The sequence below is a fragment of the Panthera uncia genome, chromosome A2 (assembly GCF_023721935.1).
Source record: "Panthera uncia isolate 11264 chromosome A2, Puncia_PCG_1.0, whole genome shotgun sequence".
NCBI lineage: Eukaryota > Metazoa > Chordata > Mammalia > Carnivora > Felidae > Panthera > Panthera uncia.
The window spans coordinates 9,316,670-9,334,735 of record NC_064816.1 but is presented as its reverse complement, the minus strand read 5'-3'; the positions used below and the strand labels follow the sequence as shown (position 1 = coordinate 9,334,735).

Sequence of the window (18,066 nt, the reverse complement as noted above, 5' to 3'; positions counted from 1 at the left end):
AGCTCTGAGCCGAGAAAAGCCATAGCAGGTGTATGGGGAACCGGGGAGAGCGTTCCAGGCAGAGAGTGGGGGGCGGGAGCTAGAGCATTCTAGGAACTGGAGGGGGCGGGTTGCAGAGCAGGGTGACGCCAGATCGCCAGTGGCCTCTAGGCCCTGCTGAGGAACGCAAGCCCCAGTGGAGAGCGGAGGGGAGGGTTAATAGGCAGATCACGTCATTCAGGGATCCCTTAGCCCTGAGTGGAGGGCAGGCGTGGAGGCGGATGGCGGGACGGTCCCGGACGGTGGCACCGGGGGCCACAAGTGGGCAGGTTGGTGAGGTACTTTGGAGGCAGAGTTCTAGGGACTTGCCGATGGAGCTTATGAAGGGGAGGGCTGGGGAGGGGTGAGGAATCGAGGTGGATTCCTAAGTTTGGGGTCTGAGATGCAACAAATGCTCATCGCTGTGTGCCAGGCCTGTTCCAGAAGCCGGGGCTAGGGCTGAGCAAAACAACCCAGTGTCCCCTGTCTGTGCAGGAGCTCTACCATACAGGAAGTAAATAGTTACATTTGAACAAAAGCCTAAAGGAGGTGAGAGGGAGCAGCCTTGTGGGTAACTGGTGGGCAGTCTAAGATACATGTGGAGGAACTGACAAGCGCAAAGGCCCTGGGGCAGGGCTTGGTGTGCTCAGGGAATAGCTGGAGGCAGGAGTGGCCCGAGCAGAAATGGGGTCAGGGAGCTAACTGGGCTGGTGGATAGGCTTTCACTTGGTGGGGGGAGAGACAGTAGTTGGGGCTCTGTTGAGAGATTCCAAACCGAAAATGAGAGCCGTGGTGGGTATCAGTTGGTCGATGGCATTGAAAGTGTGGGACAGATTGGGGATGACAGTGTGGGAGAAGACTGAGTGGGTGTTCACACACTGGAGAGCCAGTTAAAACATGGGGTGCTGGCCCTCCCCCGAGAATGAGTGTTTCTACAAGTTCCTGGCCAGGCTGGCGCCCCTGAGCCAGGGCCGCCCTTGAGAACCATGGTGTAGACAGAGCAAAGGGCCAAGAGTAGAGATCTGGGTTTGCAGCTCTGAGAGCATCCAGGGGAGACCGAGGTGGCAAGAGGGAGGAGCAGCCGAGAGGGGAAGGAGTGGGTCAGAATCAAGCCCTGTGCCCAGGGACGGCCAGATGGGTGGGAGGATTGCAGGGAAGGGCACACGATGCCAGCTCCCCCCTCCCTGGCTCCCCAGGGGGCTGCACACCCCTCCTACCTCCCCCCCCCCACCCCGCCGCCTGTCTCCCAACTAACCTCGAGGGTCCCCCAGAGGGGAAAAAGGGGACTCAGTTGTCCCTGGTCCCGATCTGTGGCGCCAGCCAGCTGGATTCTAATTAGCTACCAGAGCGGGAGAGACAGGAAGCAAGGGCTGGGGGCGGGGCCTGGACTCCTGCCCAAGACTGGGAGGCTAGTGAAGCAAGTCAAGGCCAGGATGCCTGGGTACCCGGCCCCTGCCCCCATGCTGTGCCGGGTGGGGAAGCTAGGTGGGGGAGACAAGAGGGCAAGGTTGGGAGTTGGGGATGGAGAAGAAGCTTCCAGAAGGTCCTTATCCCCCGTGAGCTGCCCCTGCTCCCTGAGGGGCACTGTCAGACCACGGGAGGTTCGTCCAGGAGGTTCCCTTTGGTTCAAGGTGCCCAGATGGGCGGGTCTGGCTGCCGGGGGTGGGGGTGAGGGTGGGCAGTGGAGTTAGCAGTGTAAGCCAGAGGTTCCGGGGGGCCGGTCAGCCTCTGGCCCAAGGGTGCGGCTTCAGTCAGACACAGCTGGCTCAAGAGAGGTCCCTTGACCGGCCCGTCTGGGGACTCTGGGGTGGAAGGCCTCAGCCACCGGCAAGGAGACGGGACCAGCCCAAACGCACCTCCTCCTGCCTCTGCTGGGGCCTCGCTCCCGCCTCACTCTCCCTCTTCTCCCCAGGCTGGTGGGCCAGGCCGTGGTGCCCACCTGCTGATGCGGGGCAAGGCCCCCCGCATAGGACACTGAGAGCCCCGGACCCGCCCCTGGCCGCCACCATGGCCCGCCTGGCCGCTGTGCTGTGGAGTCTCTGCATCACCGCCGTCCTGGTCGCCTCGGCCACCCAAGGTAGGTGCCGCTGGGGCTGGGGAGGGGCCACGCCTCCGGAACGCAGCTGGGCGGGCAGATGACAAGGTGCAGGACCTCCCAGCCACTTGGTAAAGCACCGCAGTCCCCACCTCGCTCCAGACCTCGGCGGAACGAAGCCGGAGGAGGACTTGGTAATTGCACCCCCTGGCACCACGGAGGGCTCCCCGGACCAGCCCCTCACCCCCAAAGCCCGGGGCAGCCGGGGATCCTCGAACCTGGGACGCGGGCTGTGGCCTCCTGGGACCGGGACGGGCCTTCCTGGTGAGCCGTTACTCCTCTGTCTTGCGTGTGTGGCTTTCTCTGTGATTACATCTCGGAGGCCCTCACTGGGAAGAAGGCTTAATTAAAGCATGCCCGCTGACGTTTATTTAAAAACAACTAATTACCCGGCTCGGCCCTATGCCGGCCCCAGGATCCTGCACATGCGACAATTAGTGCCCCGAGCCTGCCCGCCCATCTTCACCAATTACTCAATTATGGTCCCCGTGGCAGGCCTAGGCGGGGGCAAGGGCAGGGCAAGGGGAGAGGCAGAAAGCGGGGGCCCGCTGGCCTTGTCCCTAGCCCGGGGGGCCTGCCCCCAGCCGGCGCCCCCTCAGCGCTGTCTGGAGAGCACTGTTGGCACACTCTGTGCCCCAGGGTCCCCTCCTGGAGCCCAATACTCCAGAAAGCCACAAAGGTGGAGGGGGCCTTACTCAGCCAGGCCCCAGGGCCTTGGCACCGCTCCGGCCAGCTGGCACCCTCTGCTCCCCTGATGCCCACGTTCTCTGCCCGTCCGGGTCCTGCCCCACAGCCCCAGCTGGGCCGGGAGGGGCCGCTCCCACCCCCAGACCCATCTGAGCCAGCCTCCACCCCCGGCCTCCCTCCCGGGCCCGGGAAGGACTAAAATTAGCTGTGAAAGCAGATGGTGCTAGAGGAACACATGTAATACTTTCCCCCGAGTGAGACTCAACTCACCCCAAAAAACCCCGGGGGCCCAGCTGCCATCCCCCTCGGGCCTCCCACCCGACGCTGGAAGGACAGGTCTCTGAAAGGCACTGCCGCCCTCGTGCACCGGTATTTCTCTTGACCCACGAGCCACAGTCCCCACATCGGGCCCGTGGGTCACTCCGTGCATCCACGCCTCCCCTCCAGCCCCTGGCGAGGCCTGGCGGAGCCCGGCGTCTGAGTAGGTGGCTGCCCCGGCAGGTGTCGGCCACGTGGAGCCCACTCTGTCCCACAGAGTCTGGCTGCTTCGGTAATCCCACCGGTGGTGGGACTCAGCACCCGCCGCCTCGCCACATACCGCTTGCCCTTGTCGCAGCCCCTCAGCGGCGCCTTGAGGCGGGAGCGGCGGCTCCTCGGAGAAGGATCTGGGGCCACGGAGGTGGTCAGTTACTGGGCCAGGCCGTCAGCCGGGGATTTAAAGCCCCTGGGTCCTCACACGGCACAGGATGGGCAAGGACGTGTGACAGTGCGACCCCACGGGGAGCTGACCCTCCCCACACAGGGCACCGCGCTCAGTGCTTCCTTCAGGAACATTCTCTAGTGCACCGAGTCCTCGAAGTACATTCCTGGGCTGTCAGTGCCGATCTTACAGGTCGGAACCTGAGGCCCGAGGAGGCCAAAGCTGTGGCTGTCCGAACTGAGCACGTGTCGGAACCGCTGGTGGGCACACAGGTCCGAGGCTCCTGGTATCACCCCCGAGATCCTGATACAGCAGGCCTGGGGGTGGGGGGCCAGAATCTGCCTTCTTAAGCGGCCACCACAGGATGTCGGTGCCACCGACCCCCAGGCCGTGCCGTGAGAGGCTCTGGCCCGTCAGCGGAGAAGTGGCAAAGCCAGGCTCTGCGGTGTCCTCCCCGACAGGAGAGCACTTCCTCCCAGGCCATCTCTCCTGCTTGTGGGGGGCGGTGCGAGGTTAGGGGGCCCCCAAGACCTCCCTCACTTCCGACTCCAACTGCAAGTTCGGGAGTTCCTTAGACCACCCTCAGACATGATGATTCACTAGAAGCGTATTCCAGAATGCTGTCGTGCTCATGGTGACAGCTTCTTACAGCCGACGGATGCAGAGGAAATCCGCCAAGGGAAGCGGTGTGTGGGGCAGCGTCCGGGAAGTTTCCGTGCCCAGGGCTCGCGGTTCGCCCCCTCCCCACGGAGTGGTCACATGTGCTGTGCGGCCTGCCCACGTGGGACGCTCCCCGAGCCCCACTGTCCAGAGCCTTCACTGGGGCTCAGTCTTGTAGATGCGGGGGACCCCCCGCAGCACTGGCCTCAGTCTCCCGCCCTTCCAGAGGTCCACTGACACCCCAAAACTCCCACCCTGGATCACGTCCTTACTGTGCTCTTTGGCTAGGCCTGCTCTAACAACGTACCGCAGACTTGGTGGCTTGAAACAGCAGAAGTTTATTGTCTTGCGGTTTCTAGAGGCTTTAAGTTCAAGACCAAGTTGTCAGGGGGGCTGGCTCCTTCCGAGGGCCATGAGGGAAGGCGCTGTTCCCGCTCTTTCCTGGGCTCGTGGCTGGCTGTCTTCCCTCTGTCTCTGTGTCCACATTTCCCCTCTTTATAAAGACACTGGTCATACTGGGGCAGGGCCTACCTTGACAGGCTCGGCTCATCTTTACTTGATGGCCTGTTTCAAACTTGGTCACATCCTGAGGGATGAGGGATGAGGGATGAGGACAGGAGGACGCAACTCAGCCCAAAACAGTGCAGACTGTCTGACCTGGCCCGAGGCCCCCAGGTCAACAAAGACACTCATCGGGTGGGACACTCCGGGTGCTTGGAGGCACTTCCCCGGGAGCCGAGGGCAGAGGCCTCACTACGCGCCTGGGCACGTTGGGAAGCCCGTTTTGCAGATGAAAGAACTGAGGTTCCTGGATGCCGCCTGAGCTGGCGGTGGGACCTCCTCAGCAGGGTCTTCCCTCCCCGTAGGCCTGAGCCGGGCTGGGCTCCCGTTCGGGCTGATGCGCCGGGAGCTGGCGTGCGAAGGCTATCCCATCGAGCTGCGGTGCCCAGGCAGCGACGTCATCATGGTGGAGAACGCCAACTATGGGCGCACAGACGACAAGATCTGTGACGCCGACCCTTTCCAGATGGAGAACGTGCAGTGCTACCTGCCTGATGCCTTCAAGATCATGTCACAGAGGTGAGAGGCCCCGGCCCCACCGGGCTCCTGGGAGGAGGGGTGGGGACAGTCCCTGGGGTCCCTGGATAAACACCCCCCTGGTCAGGGCACCCTGTCCACGCCTTCAGTCTTCCTTCCGTGCGTTCCGCACGGGTTTCCTGAGCACCTACTAGGTGCCAGGTCCCGTGCAAACAGCCGGTAAGACCCGGCCCGTCTTCCCCACCAGCCTCCAGAAGCCCATCCCGAGACTAGTGGGGGGGGGGGGGGGGGAAGGGGCAGTCTTGCAGTGTAAACGCAAGAGCAGGACAGGGTGAAGGTGTCACAGGCTCCGAGGGAGAGCCCAGAGGTCACTCAGGCTTCCCCAAGGAGGTGAAGCCTGAACACAGATGACAGAAGTACACGTGAGTGTAAAAGAAAGCGAGTGCTTGAGTGTGCAAGGCTGTGTGTGAGTGTGACAGGTCTGCCAGGCAGAGCATTGCGTGTGCAAAGCCGCCAAAGCCTTTCTCACACCTGCTGCAGAAGTCCAGTTAGAGCTGGTCGGCTCCTGCTTCAAACCACGCCCACACTTGACCACTGCTTCCGTGGCCACAGCTCCCCCTGGGGTTGCCCTGTCTCGCCCGCTACCGTCTGTTTCCCCGCGCGCCCTGCAGCAGCCAGAGGGTACCTGTGAGCACCCACCTCACTCACAGTGAAAACCTGTCTTCCCCGAGGCCCACGAGGCCCTGCGCTCCGTGCCTTGTGCCCCTCTCCCGGCCCTCACCCTCTCCACGCTCCCCCTCGCTCACTCGGCTCCGGCTGCCCTGCCTGCTCCTGACATACATCAGGCATCGTCTGCCACGGGCCTCCTCTGGGTCTTGGCACTGGCTGTTCCCCCCGCCGGGAATGCTGTTCCCTGACACCTGCACGGCTCCTCCCTCCCCTCCTCCGTAGATTTTCTCACCTAATGCTCCTCTTGGTGAGGCCCGTTTGACCACCCTAAGATCACTGCCCCCACCCCACTTCCTAGCTCCTTCCCTGCTTTATCTTCTAGCCCTGACCTCTAGCCACAGTTCTGTAGAACAGAATAGTTCCCTCTGTTATTGTGTTCGTTTTGTCTTTGCCCCATGGGGACAGGGCGTTGTGTCTGTCACTGCTGTCCCCAGCCAGATACAGAGGCATTCACTGAGGTTTTGCTAAATGCCCGAGAGGGCATAAGGTTCACTCCAGGATCCAGAGCACAGAACTGAAGAAGGGGAGGAGGGCTGGGGCCAGCTCGGCAGCCTCTTGAATGTTGGCAGAAGATTCTAGAATAAGTCATGGGGCAGGGTCACTGAGAGCCTCCAGAGACTTTTGGGCAGGGCATGGGCGCGGGCAGGTGGCTCTGACCGGTGGGCCAGGCTGGAGCCACCTCGTTCCCTCCCTCCCACCTTTTCTCTCTCAAACGTGCACCCCTTCCAGCGGTCCTGCCCCCTCTTCCCTCTCTGACACCCTGCATGGTGTCAACCTTGGCTTAGGCTGCGCCCCGTCCTCCTTGGGGATCCCTTTCCTCCCACCTCCCGCCTCCAAGTTTCTCACTGCCCACTTCGTTCGTTCGGTGCCGGCCGCGGCGTCTGCGGTGTTCTCCCCGGCCCGGTTCCGGTGTCTGCGGGTTCTCACTTCCAAAAGGGGGGACGCTGCGCGGTGTGGTTACTGGGGCCCAGGGAGCGAGAGGCCATTGCTCTGCCCTCTTGAAACCTGGAGGCTCCTCGAACTGCTTAGGGCTGACAGCCCCCGGAGCAAGTACAGTGGCCTAAACAAGACGGGAGGCGAGAAGGCCACCCGCCTCCCGCTGTCTCGGTGCCTCCCTGCACCCAGCCCGTTTGAAGGCCACCGTGGGCCCTTTGCCACCTCCCGGGCACGGCCAGCTGCAGGGGGAGGCTGGGACCTGCGGTCTCCGGCCCCTTTCTCTTCCGGACAGTGAGGTGACGTTCACGTATCGCCGTCTATCATCTTAAAGCGGACAATTCAGTGCTATTTAATACGTGCGCCACCACCCCTGTCTAGTTCCGGAACATCTCCATACCCCCGAAGGGCAACCCCATCCAGTCACTGCCCCCCCCGCCCCCAGCCACTCGACACCACCTGCTTTCTGTCTCTCTGGATTTGCCTGCTCCGGACGTTTCATAGAGAGAGAATCTGAGACGTGGCCTCTTGGGTCTGACTTCTTTTGCTCAGTACAGCGTTGCCGGGGTTCAGCCACACGGTGGCGCACCGGACCTTCTCTCTTTTTTTTTTTTTTTTTTTTTACGGCCAAATAATGTTCCACGGCACGGACCGACCACATTTGGCTCATCCGTTCATCCGTCAGCGGACGGTGGGGCTGTTCCCCCACTTTGGCTCTCGCGACGGCGGTCCTGCCGTGAACGTCCAAGCAGTTGTTTGAGCGCCCGCTTCCGGGTCTTTGGGAACACGGCTAGGGGTGCAGTTGCCGGGTCCTGGGCAACCCTCTACTTAACCTTCCGAGGCCAGCGCTCTGTTTTTTGAGCCAGGGGGATGAGGTGGGTGGGAGTGAGCAGATTCGTTAGTTAATGACCTTGGTTGGAGAGACAGCAGAGGAGAAACCTCGTTTTGTCGTTAGGGAGTCCCCTCACGTGCTAGCCGGGCTCCCGGGCAGTGGGTGGGGACTCCCGAGTCCCCTGGGGGAACTGAGAGTGGCTTCCGCACGAGGCCGAGAGACTGCCCGTGTCCTACCTGCACGTGGTCACAGCGGCGCCGTCCAAAGGCCGAGACACGTACGCCTAAGACGTGGCCTGAGGTGGACGCAGACGGGCGCCGTGAGCGTCTCGTTAGCAGCACGTTGGCGGAGACGCCACCTCGTCCCCGCATGTGTGGCCTCGCATCTTACGGTCAATTCGGGAAAAACGCCAAGGATGTAACGGCGGGCGTGACCCTCCGATGGGATGAAAATGGCGAAGGGCAGCCGGGGAAGTGGTTTCTGGGGCGCAGCTCTGGCCCAGCCCTGAGGCTGAGAACAGAGGAAACCTGTGTGGTGGGAAAGAGAGAGCAGGCAGGAAACGGGACACGATGCCCACACAAGGCCGCCGGCCCTGGTCGCCAGAGTTTCTTCTCAGCCTGGGGGGGGGGGGCGGGGGGGAGCGCGTTCCTCTCCCGGCCCTAGATGCCGCCCCCCAGTTCTAGGCCTGTCTTATCTCAGCTCCTTGTCTCTTCTCTCAGGTGTAACAACCGCACCCAGTGCGTGGTGGTTGCCGGCTCTGACGCCTTTCCTGACCCCTGTCCTGGGACCTACAAGTACCTGGAGGTGCAGTACGACTGTGTCCCCTACAGTGAGTCATCTTGTTCCTTGTGCGGACACGGGCCCTTCCCCCTCCCAGAAGCAAGCGAGGAGGAGACACCTTGACTTACACACACACACACACACACACACACACACGCACGCACGCACGCACAGGGCCGAGTCGGGACCAGGTACTTGGGGGACAGCCGGGCCTGCTCCCTCCCTCACACATTTTCTTCTCCCAGCCCCTCTGTCCACACTCGGTACCTGCCCCACCCCCCCCCCCCCCCTCACAGACTTTGTCGCCATCCCCAGGGCACCTTCCCCAACTCTCGTTACTCTGGCCCATTAGCCCTGCTCCTGCGCATGCCCGTCGCTCATTTACCACTTCAAGGCCAGAACTCTGGTCGGTGCACTTACCAGTCTCCTTTTCCCTGGGCCTGGGCCTTGCTGCCCTCCAGCCCCTCTGCCTCCTTCCTCCTCTCACATCTCTTCCTTTCCTGACCCCCCCTTACACGCCTGCTCTTCCCTCTCACTCACTCCATTTCCTTTCTCAACTCCCTCTCCTCTTTCTCGTCGCCCTCACTGCTCACATACTCCTAGTCCTGCCCCTTCCCAGTCCTGGAAGCTGGACTCCAAACCCATAGAGAGGCAGACCACCGTCTGAGGCCTGGCGGCAGATCTGGTCCGAAGGACTAGGGGCATCTTCCTCAGCTACTATCTCTTGGTTAGTTTGCCCATTACCATGGTAGCCCTTCCTGTCTGCAAGGGAAGTGCTGCCATGTTGGACTAGAGTGCCCCCCCCCCCCCCCGGAAGCCCGAGGAGGGTGATCTGGGGAGCCAGGGGCCTGGCTTTCTTGCCTCTGGCCAAAGGGAGCAAACAAAGACAGGGTCTCTCCTCCTCAGCGCTCTGCTCTTAACATGGCCCTTCTTTCCTGCCCTCACTCTCCCTTCCCTTCTCCCCATCATCCATTCCCCTCCTCTCCCTGCCAGCCTCATGTAGCCAACCTGGAGGTAGGGCCTCCGGGCAGATGGGGGAGGAGGCAGGGCCACCAGAGTGTCAGAGAGTGGGGGGCAGGGGCAGGGGAGCAGGAGGCCCCGTGACTCTCCCTCCTCTGCCCTCCCACCCCAGCCGTCCCCCTCAACCTTTGATTTCTCCTCGCAGGTGATGGCGTACAGGCCGGGGGAAACAGGATCACCTATGTGCTTCCATAACCTTCTTTTACTCCTCACCCTTTCCTTTCAGCAACGGAGGCCTCCAGCCGCCACCTGAGGGGGACGCCCATCTGATCTTTGAAGCCTCCCCACAGCACTGGGGACACTGCCCATCCACCCCCGTGGCTGGGACAGCAGGGAAGGAAGGCGGGAGGCTGGGAGCATTGCACAGCAGGGAAATCAGGCTGGGTTTGCGGCTCAGCCTGGTTCTTGGATTTTCTGACTCTGAAACTTGAGCACATGACTTAACTTCTCTGAGCTGCGGCCAAAGGAGGCGAGAGTCCAGGAGACGGTGTGTGTGAAACGCCTGACCTGAGGCTGGCCGCAGAGCTGGCTCCGTGTGGCAGGTGCGGGTGTAAAATCCCCCAGGGCAGAGGCTTCGTCTTCATGCCCCAGCGCCCAGACCCGAGCCTGGTTCAGGATGTGCTCAGCAAGGGTACAGGTGCCCTTCTGAGCCAGCTTAGCCTGCACCTTCGTCTGTGATGGCGGGAGGGGCCCCTTCCCAGGGATGCGGCCGGCAGTAGACAGAATGTGGGTGAAGCGCCTCGTGCGCCCCGCACCATAGGTGTCAGAGAGACGGTGCCCGCTTCTGCCAGCTGCTCAGTGGCCTCAGTGGTGTCGTTTCACTTCACTGAGCCTCAGCTTCCCCATCCGCAGACAGGGCTCTTGAAAAACTACCTGGGAAGTTCCTAGCACAGTTCCTGGCACTTAGTCACTTACCAAGTGCTCGGTACTTGGTAGTCATTGCTTGTGTTGTGACTACTTGTAGTGAGTTTTACCGGTTAATATTACTGCCGTTGGTAATCAAAACCAAATGTAATGACTAGTGACGAACACAACTCCTCCTGAGGTAGGTGAGATAAAGGGCAGGAAAAGAAGACCTTGATCCAAGTCGAGTCCAAAGCAAGTGGACGCCACGTGGGTGAAGAGGCAGGAAAAAAGTTACGCAGCATAGGGAGGAAAGAGGCCTACGGGCCTCCTGAAGCTGACCGCCCCCCGGCCCCCGAGGGTGGGCCAGGGGGCACGACCCACAGAGACCTGGATGGCCCAAGCATGGGCAGCTCCGGCCTGGGGGAGAGAGCTAGCCTGAGCCCCGGGGGAGGCAGGACGCGCAGTGAATGTGAGGCAGGACCCAGGGGTGTGGGGGTGCAGCTCCTGGTTCCAGAAGAAGCGGGGACTGCAGTTAACAAGGGTGAGGGTAGCTAGGCCAGAGAACAGGAAGGCGGGCACTCACTCGTCCCGCGATGTTCCTGTTCGCTGAGCACTTCCTGTGTGCCAGGCCCTGGATGAGGCGCTGGGAAGGAAGCCAAACACTCCCCTGCGGACTCCCTGCTTGTGCCTCTAGAGAGGCAGCAGGGGAGCAAGGCCCCGGCCAGAAGTTCCTGAGGGGCCAGGGACACAGAGCCTGAAGGGGGAGCAGCCTGGGCAGCCATCTGGCCCTGCGCTTCAGAGGCTGGGGTGACCCCAGTGCTGGTGCGGGCGAGTCAGGGGAGGGTGTAGGGACCCACTGTGGGGAGGGGGCAGTGGGTGTGTGGGACTCCCCCCCCACCACACACACACACAAACACACACACATCCAGACAGGCCCGACTAACGCTGGATTTGCCTTGCAGCTGAGCACATTCTAACCGTGCCCCTTCCTCCCCTAGGTGCGCCCGCCCACCGGGCAGCAGACAGGGAGCTCCTGGCTCCCGGGCCCCCCGGGGGTGGGGGTGCTGGGCAGACAAACGGAGCCACGGGCTTGCCCCGGGGGAGCTGGGGAGCGTGGGAGCGTGTCTGTGCCCCCACCTGCTGTCTGTGATGTTCCCCCACCCCAGCCTCTTCCTTCTCTGCCTCCGTCTCCCCCACCCGGCTCTCCGAGGCCCAGGGGCTCTGCCTGTCTGCCTCTCCGTCACTCTGTGTTCCACTCTGCCGCCCTCTCTCTCTGTGTTGGCTTCTTCTGGGTTGCGAGGGCTTGCGGGAGCTCGGCTGGACTCTAGCACGGCCAGCACAGAAAGGGAAGGAGCTCAGCATGCTGTCTCAGCTGGGGGCGCCCAGGCCCCTGGAGGCACTGAACCCCCTCCCCCTGGGCCCCTGGTTCTAGCAGGAGGGCAGCAGGCAGGGTGTGAGGGGACCCGTGTGGCTCTTCCCCACCCCCTCGCCCCTGGTGCTCCCCTAACCAGAGCCTACCTTCCAGCTGAAGCTACCCCCTCCCCAACCCCCACTGCACCGAGGGTGCTCCCACCCATCTGAGGGCTCCGTCCACCTGCCTGTTTGTACACACCCCGCCCCCCGTGTCTCTCTTGGTCTCTGTCCTCGCGTGTCTCCCCCTCCCTGTGACTGTCTCCCCCGACACCCTCCCCAGAGGAAGGGACTTGGGGGCGGGGGCTGAGCTGATGCTACGTTTCGGGGTTGGGGAACCAGGATGAGGAAAGGAAGGAAAAGGGGGCATGTTGCCAGATGAGAAACGAAAGCAATTTAATCTTTTTTTTTCTCTTTTTTTCTTGCACATTTTTTTTCAATTTGTTTTCTCTCTCTCTTCCGATGCTTAAAGTAGAAGTGGAGCAGAAAGGTAAACGCACTGTTACCAATGCTAACCCCTAACTCACACTTTGTTCTTACCTGTACCATACTTATGTGACCCGCCCTCCCCTCTCAGCCCCTTCTTCTCCCCACCCCCCACCCCGGGTGTCCTCCCGGTGGGGCCAGCCCTGGTGCCGCCACGGGCGACTTCACCCTCCAGACACCCGAGGAAGCTCCTCTCTGAGCACGGGCAGGACCTTCTATCTCTCTCTCTCTCTCTCTCTCTCTTTCTCTCTCTGCCTCTTTTTCTCTCTTTCTGTCTCTCCCTGTCCCTCCTCCCTCGTCCCAGCCCTTGCAGGGGGGACCTGGCCTTCTCTCATACTTATTTTGCCTCCTTCAGGAGAAGTGTGTAAGCATCCAGGGCGGGAGGGGAGGGAGGGACCCCCTTGTCTGGCTCCCATCTGGGGGCAGAGTGCACCGGGTCTCTCTCCTTTTCTTCCTGCCCCAACTTTTGTAACACGTGTCTGGCTCAGGGGAGGCGGGATGGAGGGGACACCTTTGTTTTCCTTTGGGGGAGCAGATTCCTTCTATCTCTCGGGCTCCTGGTGGCATAAGTTCCTTCTGGTTTGGCGTTTCCAAGGCCCAGAGCTGTTTTGGAGCACGGAGCACCAGTTTCCCCCACCCCCAACCCCCATCCTTGACCAGCCGGGGGCCCAGCCCTGGGGAGGGATGTCAGCTGTCCCCAGCCCTGGGAGGGCAGTCTGCCAAATTGGGGGGGAAGGGGTGGGGGTGGGCCTCGCTGTGGGGGGAGCGCGGGGTGGGTGAACGTTTTCTCTGGTTCTGAAACACTTGCAAAGCTGCAGTCAGGGTTTCTTCTGGGCTGTTTTGGTTAGAGGACCAGGGAGAGGGGGGTTGGGGGAGGTACAGGCCTGGTCTGGGGACTTCCGTGAGCACCGTAATTTCTTGCAGGGTTAACCTTCAGCAGGGGAAGGGGAAAACTCCAAGGTGGGGTGGAGCTCTCTGGCCTTTGGTGTTTTTTGGGGGGGGGGACGGGGGGGGCACACTGCCGCCGAAGAACTTCGAGGGTGGGTGGGATATTGGAGATGGCCCAGCGCTCCCCTGAATTTTGGGGGGAAATGACAGCTTTGAGGTTGGCCGCGGGCGAGCCATCCTTTCAGGGTCGCTTTTTGCCTTGAAATTACGGTGGTCTGTGGAGCATCCCTTTGAGGAAGGTGGGGCGGGGTCCCTCCGAGCTGCTCCCCTCCCCCTGCCCTCCCCCACCTCAGAGAGGCCTGGGCAGCCCGCCCAGGCCCCCGACCCTCACTGCCCCGCCACTCTCTCCCTCTCTCTCCCTGAGACACTCTTCTTACAGGCCCGGTGGTGGTTTGGACCCTGCAGCCCTGGATCTTTTCTCTTCGAGGGGGGGGGAGGGGTGGGGGGGAGGGGGGAGGGAAGAGGAGGTGTTGGGAGCTTGGTGCTGGGGAGGGGTCCTTGCTGTCAAAGGCCCCAGGCAGACCCTTCCTCATCTTCTCCCCCTTCCCCGGGGTAACCTCTAACCACGTTTTCCTCCTCCACACCCTTCTAACCAGGTCAGGCTCTGAGGCCTCCCACCCCCCCCCCCCCCCCACACACACAGACACATCTGCTCAGGGGCCACAGAGCTGGCAGGGGTCCTGGCTTGGGGAGAGGGGAGACCTGGGCACAGAGGAAAAAGCTGGAGGCCAGGTGTGCGGGACACAGGGCGCAGGCCAACCCCTCAGGGCACTGGGGACAAGGAGATGGTGGAGCCCTAGGGCGCAAGCCAGGATCCCTCTGGTCCCTGCTGACGTCTGTGTCCCAGGCTCCCCTCCCCCTCCTAAAACGGGGTGTGCTCCTGGGTGCTTTGTGCCCGGGGACCCTCGGGCCAAGCCGTCCCTGATGCTGTGAAGGGAGGGCTGGACATCCCCCCCCACCCAAGCCTGGTGAAGGGGCTGGACGTGGGGGAGTGAGGAGTGGTGCCTGTCCAAGACCCTCTTGCCACTGGGGCTGCCCCCCAAGCCCGCACCAGGTCCCAGCCCTCCCTGTTCCCCCTGGGGCCAGCTGCTTTGGTGACAGGCCAAGCAGGAGCAGAGAATTCACTGCAAACCCTCACCCTGGCCTGTGTGTGGGTTCGGCCAGCAGGGAGGTGAGAGGGAGGCCCGGCCATCCTGGAGGGAGGGGCGTCTGGACATCCCCACTCCTGAGTCCAGACCCCTACCGGGTCGGTGAGGGGAGGCTAGGAGTAGGTGGCACCGGGGTGTGACGGGGCAAGGGTGGGCAGGCCAGCGGCGGCCAACGAGATGCAGTTGAGGTTTTCCTCCTTTTCAGGGAATGGGGGGGTGGGGCGGGGCCCCCCACCTTTCTGACATCAGCGGTGCCTTGGTCCCTCCTCCCGAGCCGGGGATGGTCGCAGGTAAATCGGGGTCCGGGGCAGGGGAGGGGGCGGGCCGGCTGGGGCGGGCTGGGTCTTTATCCTAGCTCCTGGTTCCCTCCCTTGCCCCCTCTGAGCTGGACCTGGGACTGCCCCCCCGAGGGACCCTCAGTCGGGCCTGGGCCTTGGAGTGAATTCTCTGCTCACCCCTCTCTCCTCGCCAGCACTAACCCTTTCTTCCCAGGTGGTCTCCAGCGTGCCTCCCTTGGAGCCAGGACCTCGCCGAGGCCCCCCCCCACCTTGTCTCTCTTCCCTCCACGCAGCTCTCCTTTCCCCTCCCCAACTCTCCCGGGAAGCCCCCCTCCTTTCCCATGTCCCCCAACCTCCCCCACCCCTGTGCACCAGTGTCAGTGTCTGCTGCTGAGCAAACCCCATGAGAGACCTTGCCGGCTGGGGGCAGGGCGGGGCACCATCAGGGAGGGGCTGGATTTTTCCAAAAACCCTTCCTCACCTGCTGATTTCGTGGGTACTGGGTGGGGGGTGGGGGTACAGGCTGCATCGGGAACCCTGGGTGCCTCCTCCACCCTGGAATAGGGGGGCACTCCTGACACCCACTGTGGGTACGGAAACATCACTCTACCTTGCAATTTTTGTGGGGGGTTGGGGGGAGAGGGGAGAAAGAGTTTAAAAAAAAAAAATCTGTCCTGGTGTGGTTGGTGAAGGATGGGACCCTCGACCCATAGCTCTTCCGTAGGGGGCTGTGACAATGGTAAAGGAGCAGGGCACTGAGTCCCTGGAGCCTCAAAGCCACCAGTGGCTGCAGTGAGGAGATCTTTCCGCCCCCACTTAAGGCACACGAAGACGACTCTGGGAGGGCTCTTGCCAAACCCTTTATCCCCAGCCTGTGGGGTCTCTAGCAGCCAGGGAAGGAGAGGGGTACCACCACCCCACGCACTAACCCTGCTCTTAATGGCCTCCAGGGTTGACCTCTCCAGGGAGAGGGGCAGCTGGGCAGGGCAGGGGTCCCAGCCCGGAAACCCCCTTCCCATCACCAGCCCTACCAAGCAACCGTGACTGCAGCAGCAGGAGGGGACAGCCTGGCTACCCCAGGCCGCGTGACCAACTTGCCTCTCTCTCTCCCCCTCCCTCGCCTCTGCGCCTCCTCTCCCCATGTCTTCCCCGCCCTCCCATCCGCCCGGCCCAGTCTTCGTGTGCCCAGGGACCCTGCAGAAGGTGTTGGAGCCCACCTCCACGCACGAGTCGGAACACCAGTCTGGCGCCTGGTGCAAGGACCCGCTGCAGGCGGGCGACCGTATCTACGTCATGCCCTGGATCCCCTACCGCACGGACACGCTGACCGAGTACGCCTCGTGGGAGGACTACGTGGCCGCGCGCCACACCACCACCTACCGGCTGCCCAACCGCGTGGACGGCACGGGCTTCGTGGTCTACGACGGCGCCGTCTTCTACAACAAGGAGCGCACGCGCAACATCGTCAAGTACGACCTGCGCACGCGCATCAAGAGCGGGGAGACGGTCATCAACACGGCCAACTACCACGACACCTCGCCCTACCGCTGGGGGGGCAAGACCGACATCGACCTAGCTGTGGACGAGAACGGGCTGTGGGTCATTTACGCCACCGAGGGCAACAACGGGCGCCTGGTGGTGAGCCAGCTCAACCCCTACACGCTGCGTTTCGAGGGCACGTGGGAGACCGGCTACGACAAGCGCTCGGCGTCCAACGCCTTCATGGTGTGCGGGGTCCTGTACGTGCTGCGCTCCGTGTACGTGGACGACGACAGCGAGGCGGCGGGCAACCGCGTGGACTACGCCTTCAACACCAACGCCAACCGCGAGGAGCCCGTGAGCCTGGCCTTCCCCAACCCCTACCAGTTCGTCTCCTCCGTGGACTACAACCCTCGCGACAACCAGCTTTACGTCTGGAACAACTATTTTGTGGTGCGCTACAGCCTGGAGTTCGGGCCGCCCGACCCCAGTGCGGGTAGGCTTGGCTGCCCTGGGCTCTGCCTCCTTGGTTGCTTGGCGTGGGGTGGGGGTGTACTGCGTGCTGAGAGCGGGGAGGTCAAAGCCAAATAGCACGGGACAGAGGCTGGTCTCAGCCTCTCAGTTCGTCGTCACGGTTTATGGGGCGGGGATCGTTCCTGCCTTTTTACGTAAGGTGCAGAAACTGAAGCACTGGGAGGGTAGTAGGGGCGTGCTTACTTCTCTGCCGGTCTATATCCAGGGCTCTGCGCTCCTAACCGCTAAGTCACCCCCCACCGCCTGTCCCGTCCCAGGGGCCTGGGCACTTTGGGCCCAAAATCTTGGGTGAAAGCCTGGGGTCAGTAAAGCCGCCAGGACTGAGTGTCCCTGGGCAGTCTCATTTTGCTCTCTCAGCTGCCCTCAGCCAGCTCTGAGCAGCCCCAGGGAGCCCCATCTAATCCAACCTCATTGGCAAAATGGGGATCTGAGGCCTCCACCGGGATTCGGCCAGGTCACAGAGGCCGGAGAGTGGAACGGGGATGGCAGGTGGCTGTGTTGTGACATCCTCTTCCTGGCCTGCGCTCTCTGGTTGCTCTCTCACACCTCAGGGTACACTCAAGTGAATTTTTACTGCCTTTTGATGTTTCTGGTGGTCTTGGGGGTAGAGAGAGGCCAGGGGAAATCTCCCAGACCCAGTGGGGACCAGGACATCCTCCCACTTTAGGGAACATGCTAGAATGCCAGAGACCCTGTGCCTGGGCACACCACGGCAGGACTCCGGGCACAGGGGTGACTCTGCCTTGGATACCCTCTTCGCTTCCAGGCCCAGCCACTTCCCCACCTGTCAGCACGACCACCACAGCCCGACCCACACCCCTCACCAGCACGGCCTCGCCCGCAGCTACCACCCCGCTCCGCCGGGTGCCCCTCACCACACACCCTGTGGGTGCCATCAACCAGCTGGGACCTGACCTGCCTCCAGCCACAGCCCCAGCTCCCAGCACCCGGCGGCCCCCAGCCCCCAACCTGCACGTGTCCCCAGAGCTCTTCTGTGAACCTAGAGAGGTGCGGCGGGTCCAGTGGCCGGCCACCCAGCAGGGCATGCTGGTGGAGAGGCCCTGCCCCAAGGGGACCCGAGGTGAGTATAGAGGCTGTGGCCACCTCACTGTGGCTGGCCTGGGGAGTGGCCAAATCTGGTCTGGCCGGGGAAGGGGTCGGGAACATGTCCGCCACTCAGCTTGGCCCAGGCACACTCCCTTGTTCACGTTCCACGCCCAAGCATGGGCTTTCTGAGGACAGGGGTCACGCCTGACCTCTGCAGCTGTGCTCTCAGGGCACAGGAGCAGCTCAGTGAGTCCCCCTGCCCTGTCCCCTTTTGCAGTGCCGGGCAGGCCATGAAGGGAGCCCACAGGAGGTGACTTGGGCCCTGGAGCAGCCAGTAGCAGCAGCACAGAGAGCAGCTCGAGTGCCCTGTGGCGGGGGGGGGGGGGGGGGGGGGGGGG

The 18,066-nt window shown here is 62.6% G+C and overlaps 1 protein-coding gene across 3 annotated transcripts in view; it reads left to right on the top strand.

Moving 5' to 3' along the window:
- ADGRL1 (adhesion G protein-coupled receptor L1) overlaps window positions 1-18,066 on the top strand; it is a 44,984-nt gene that overhangs the window by 14,620 nt on the left and 12,298 nt on the right. For all 3 annotated transcript variants that reach the window (XM_049640008.1, XM_049640007.1, XM_049640009.1), the window contains exons 2-6: window positions 1,931-2,095; window positions 5,027-5,240; window positions 8,412-8,521; window positions 15,783-16,583; window positions 17,388-17,702. In XM_049640008.1, the coding sequence (XP_049495965.1) occupies window positions 2,026-2,095; window positions 5,027-5,240; window positions 8,412-8,521; window positions 15,783-16,583; window positions 17,388-17,702 (1,510 nt within the window). In that variant the 5' untranslated portion in view covers window positions 1,931-2,025. The remainder of the gene's footprint in view (window positions 1-1,930; window positions 2,096-5,026; window positions 5,241-8,411; window positions 8,522-15,782; window positions 16,584-17,387; window positions 17,703-18,066) is intronic.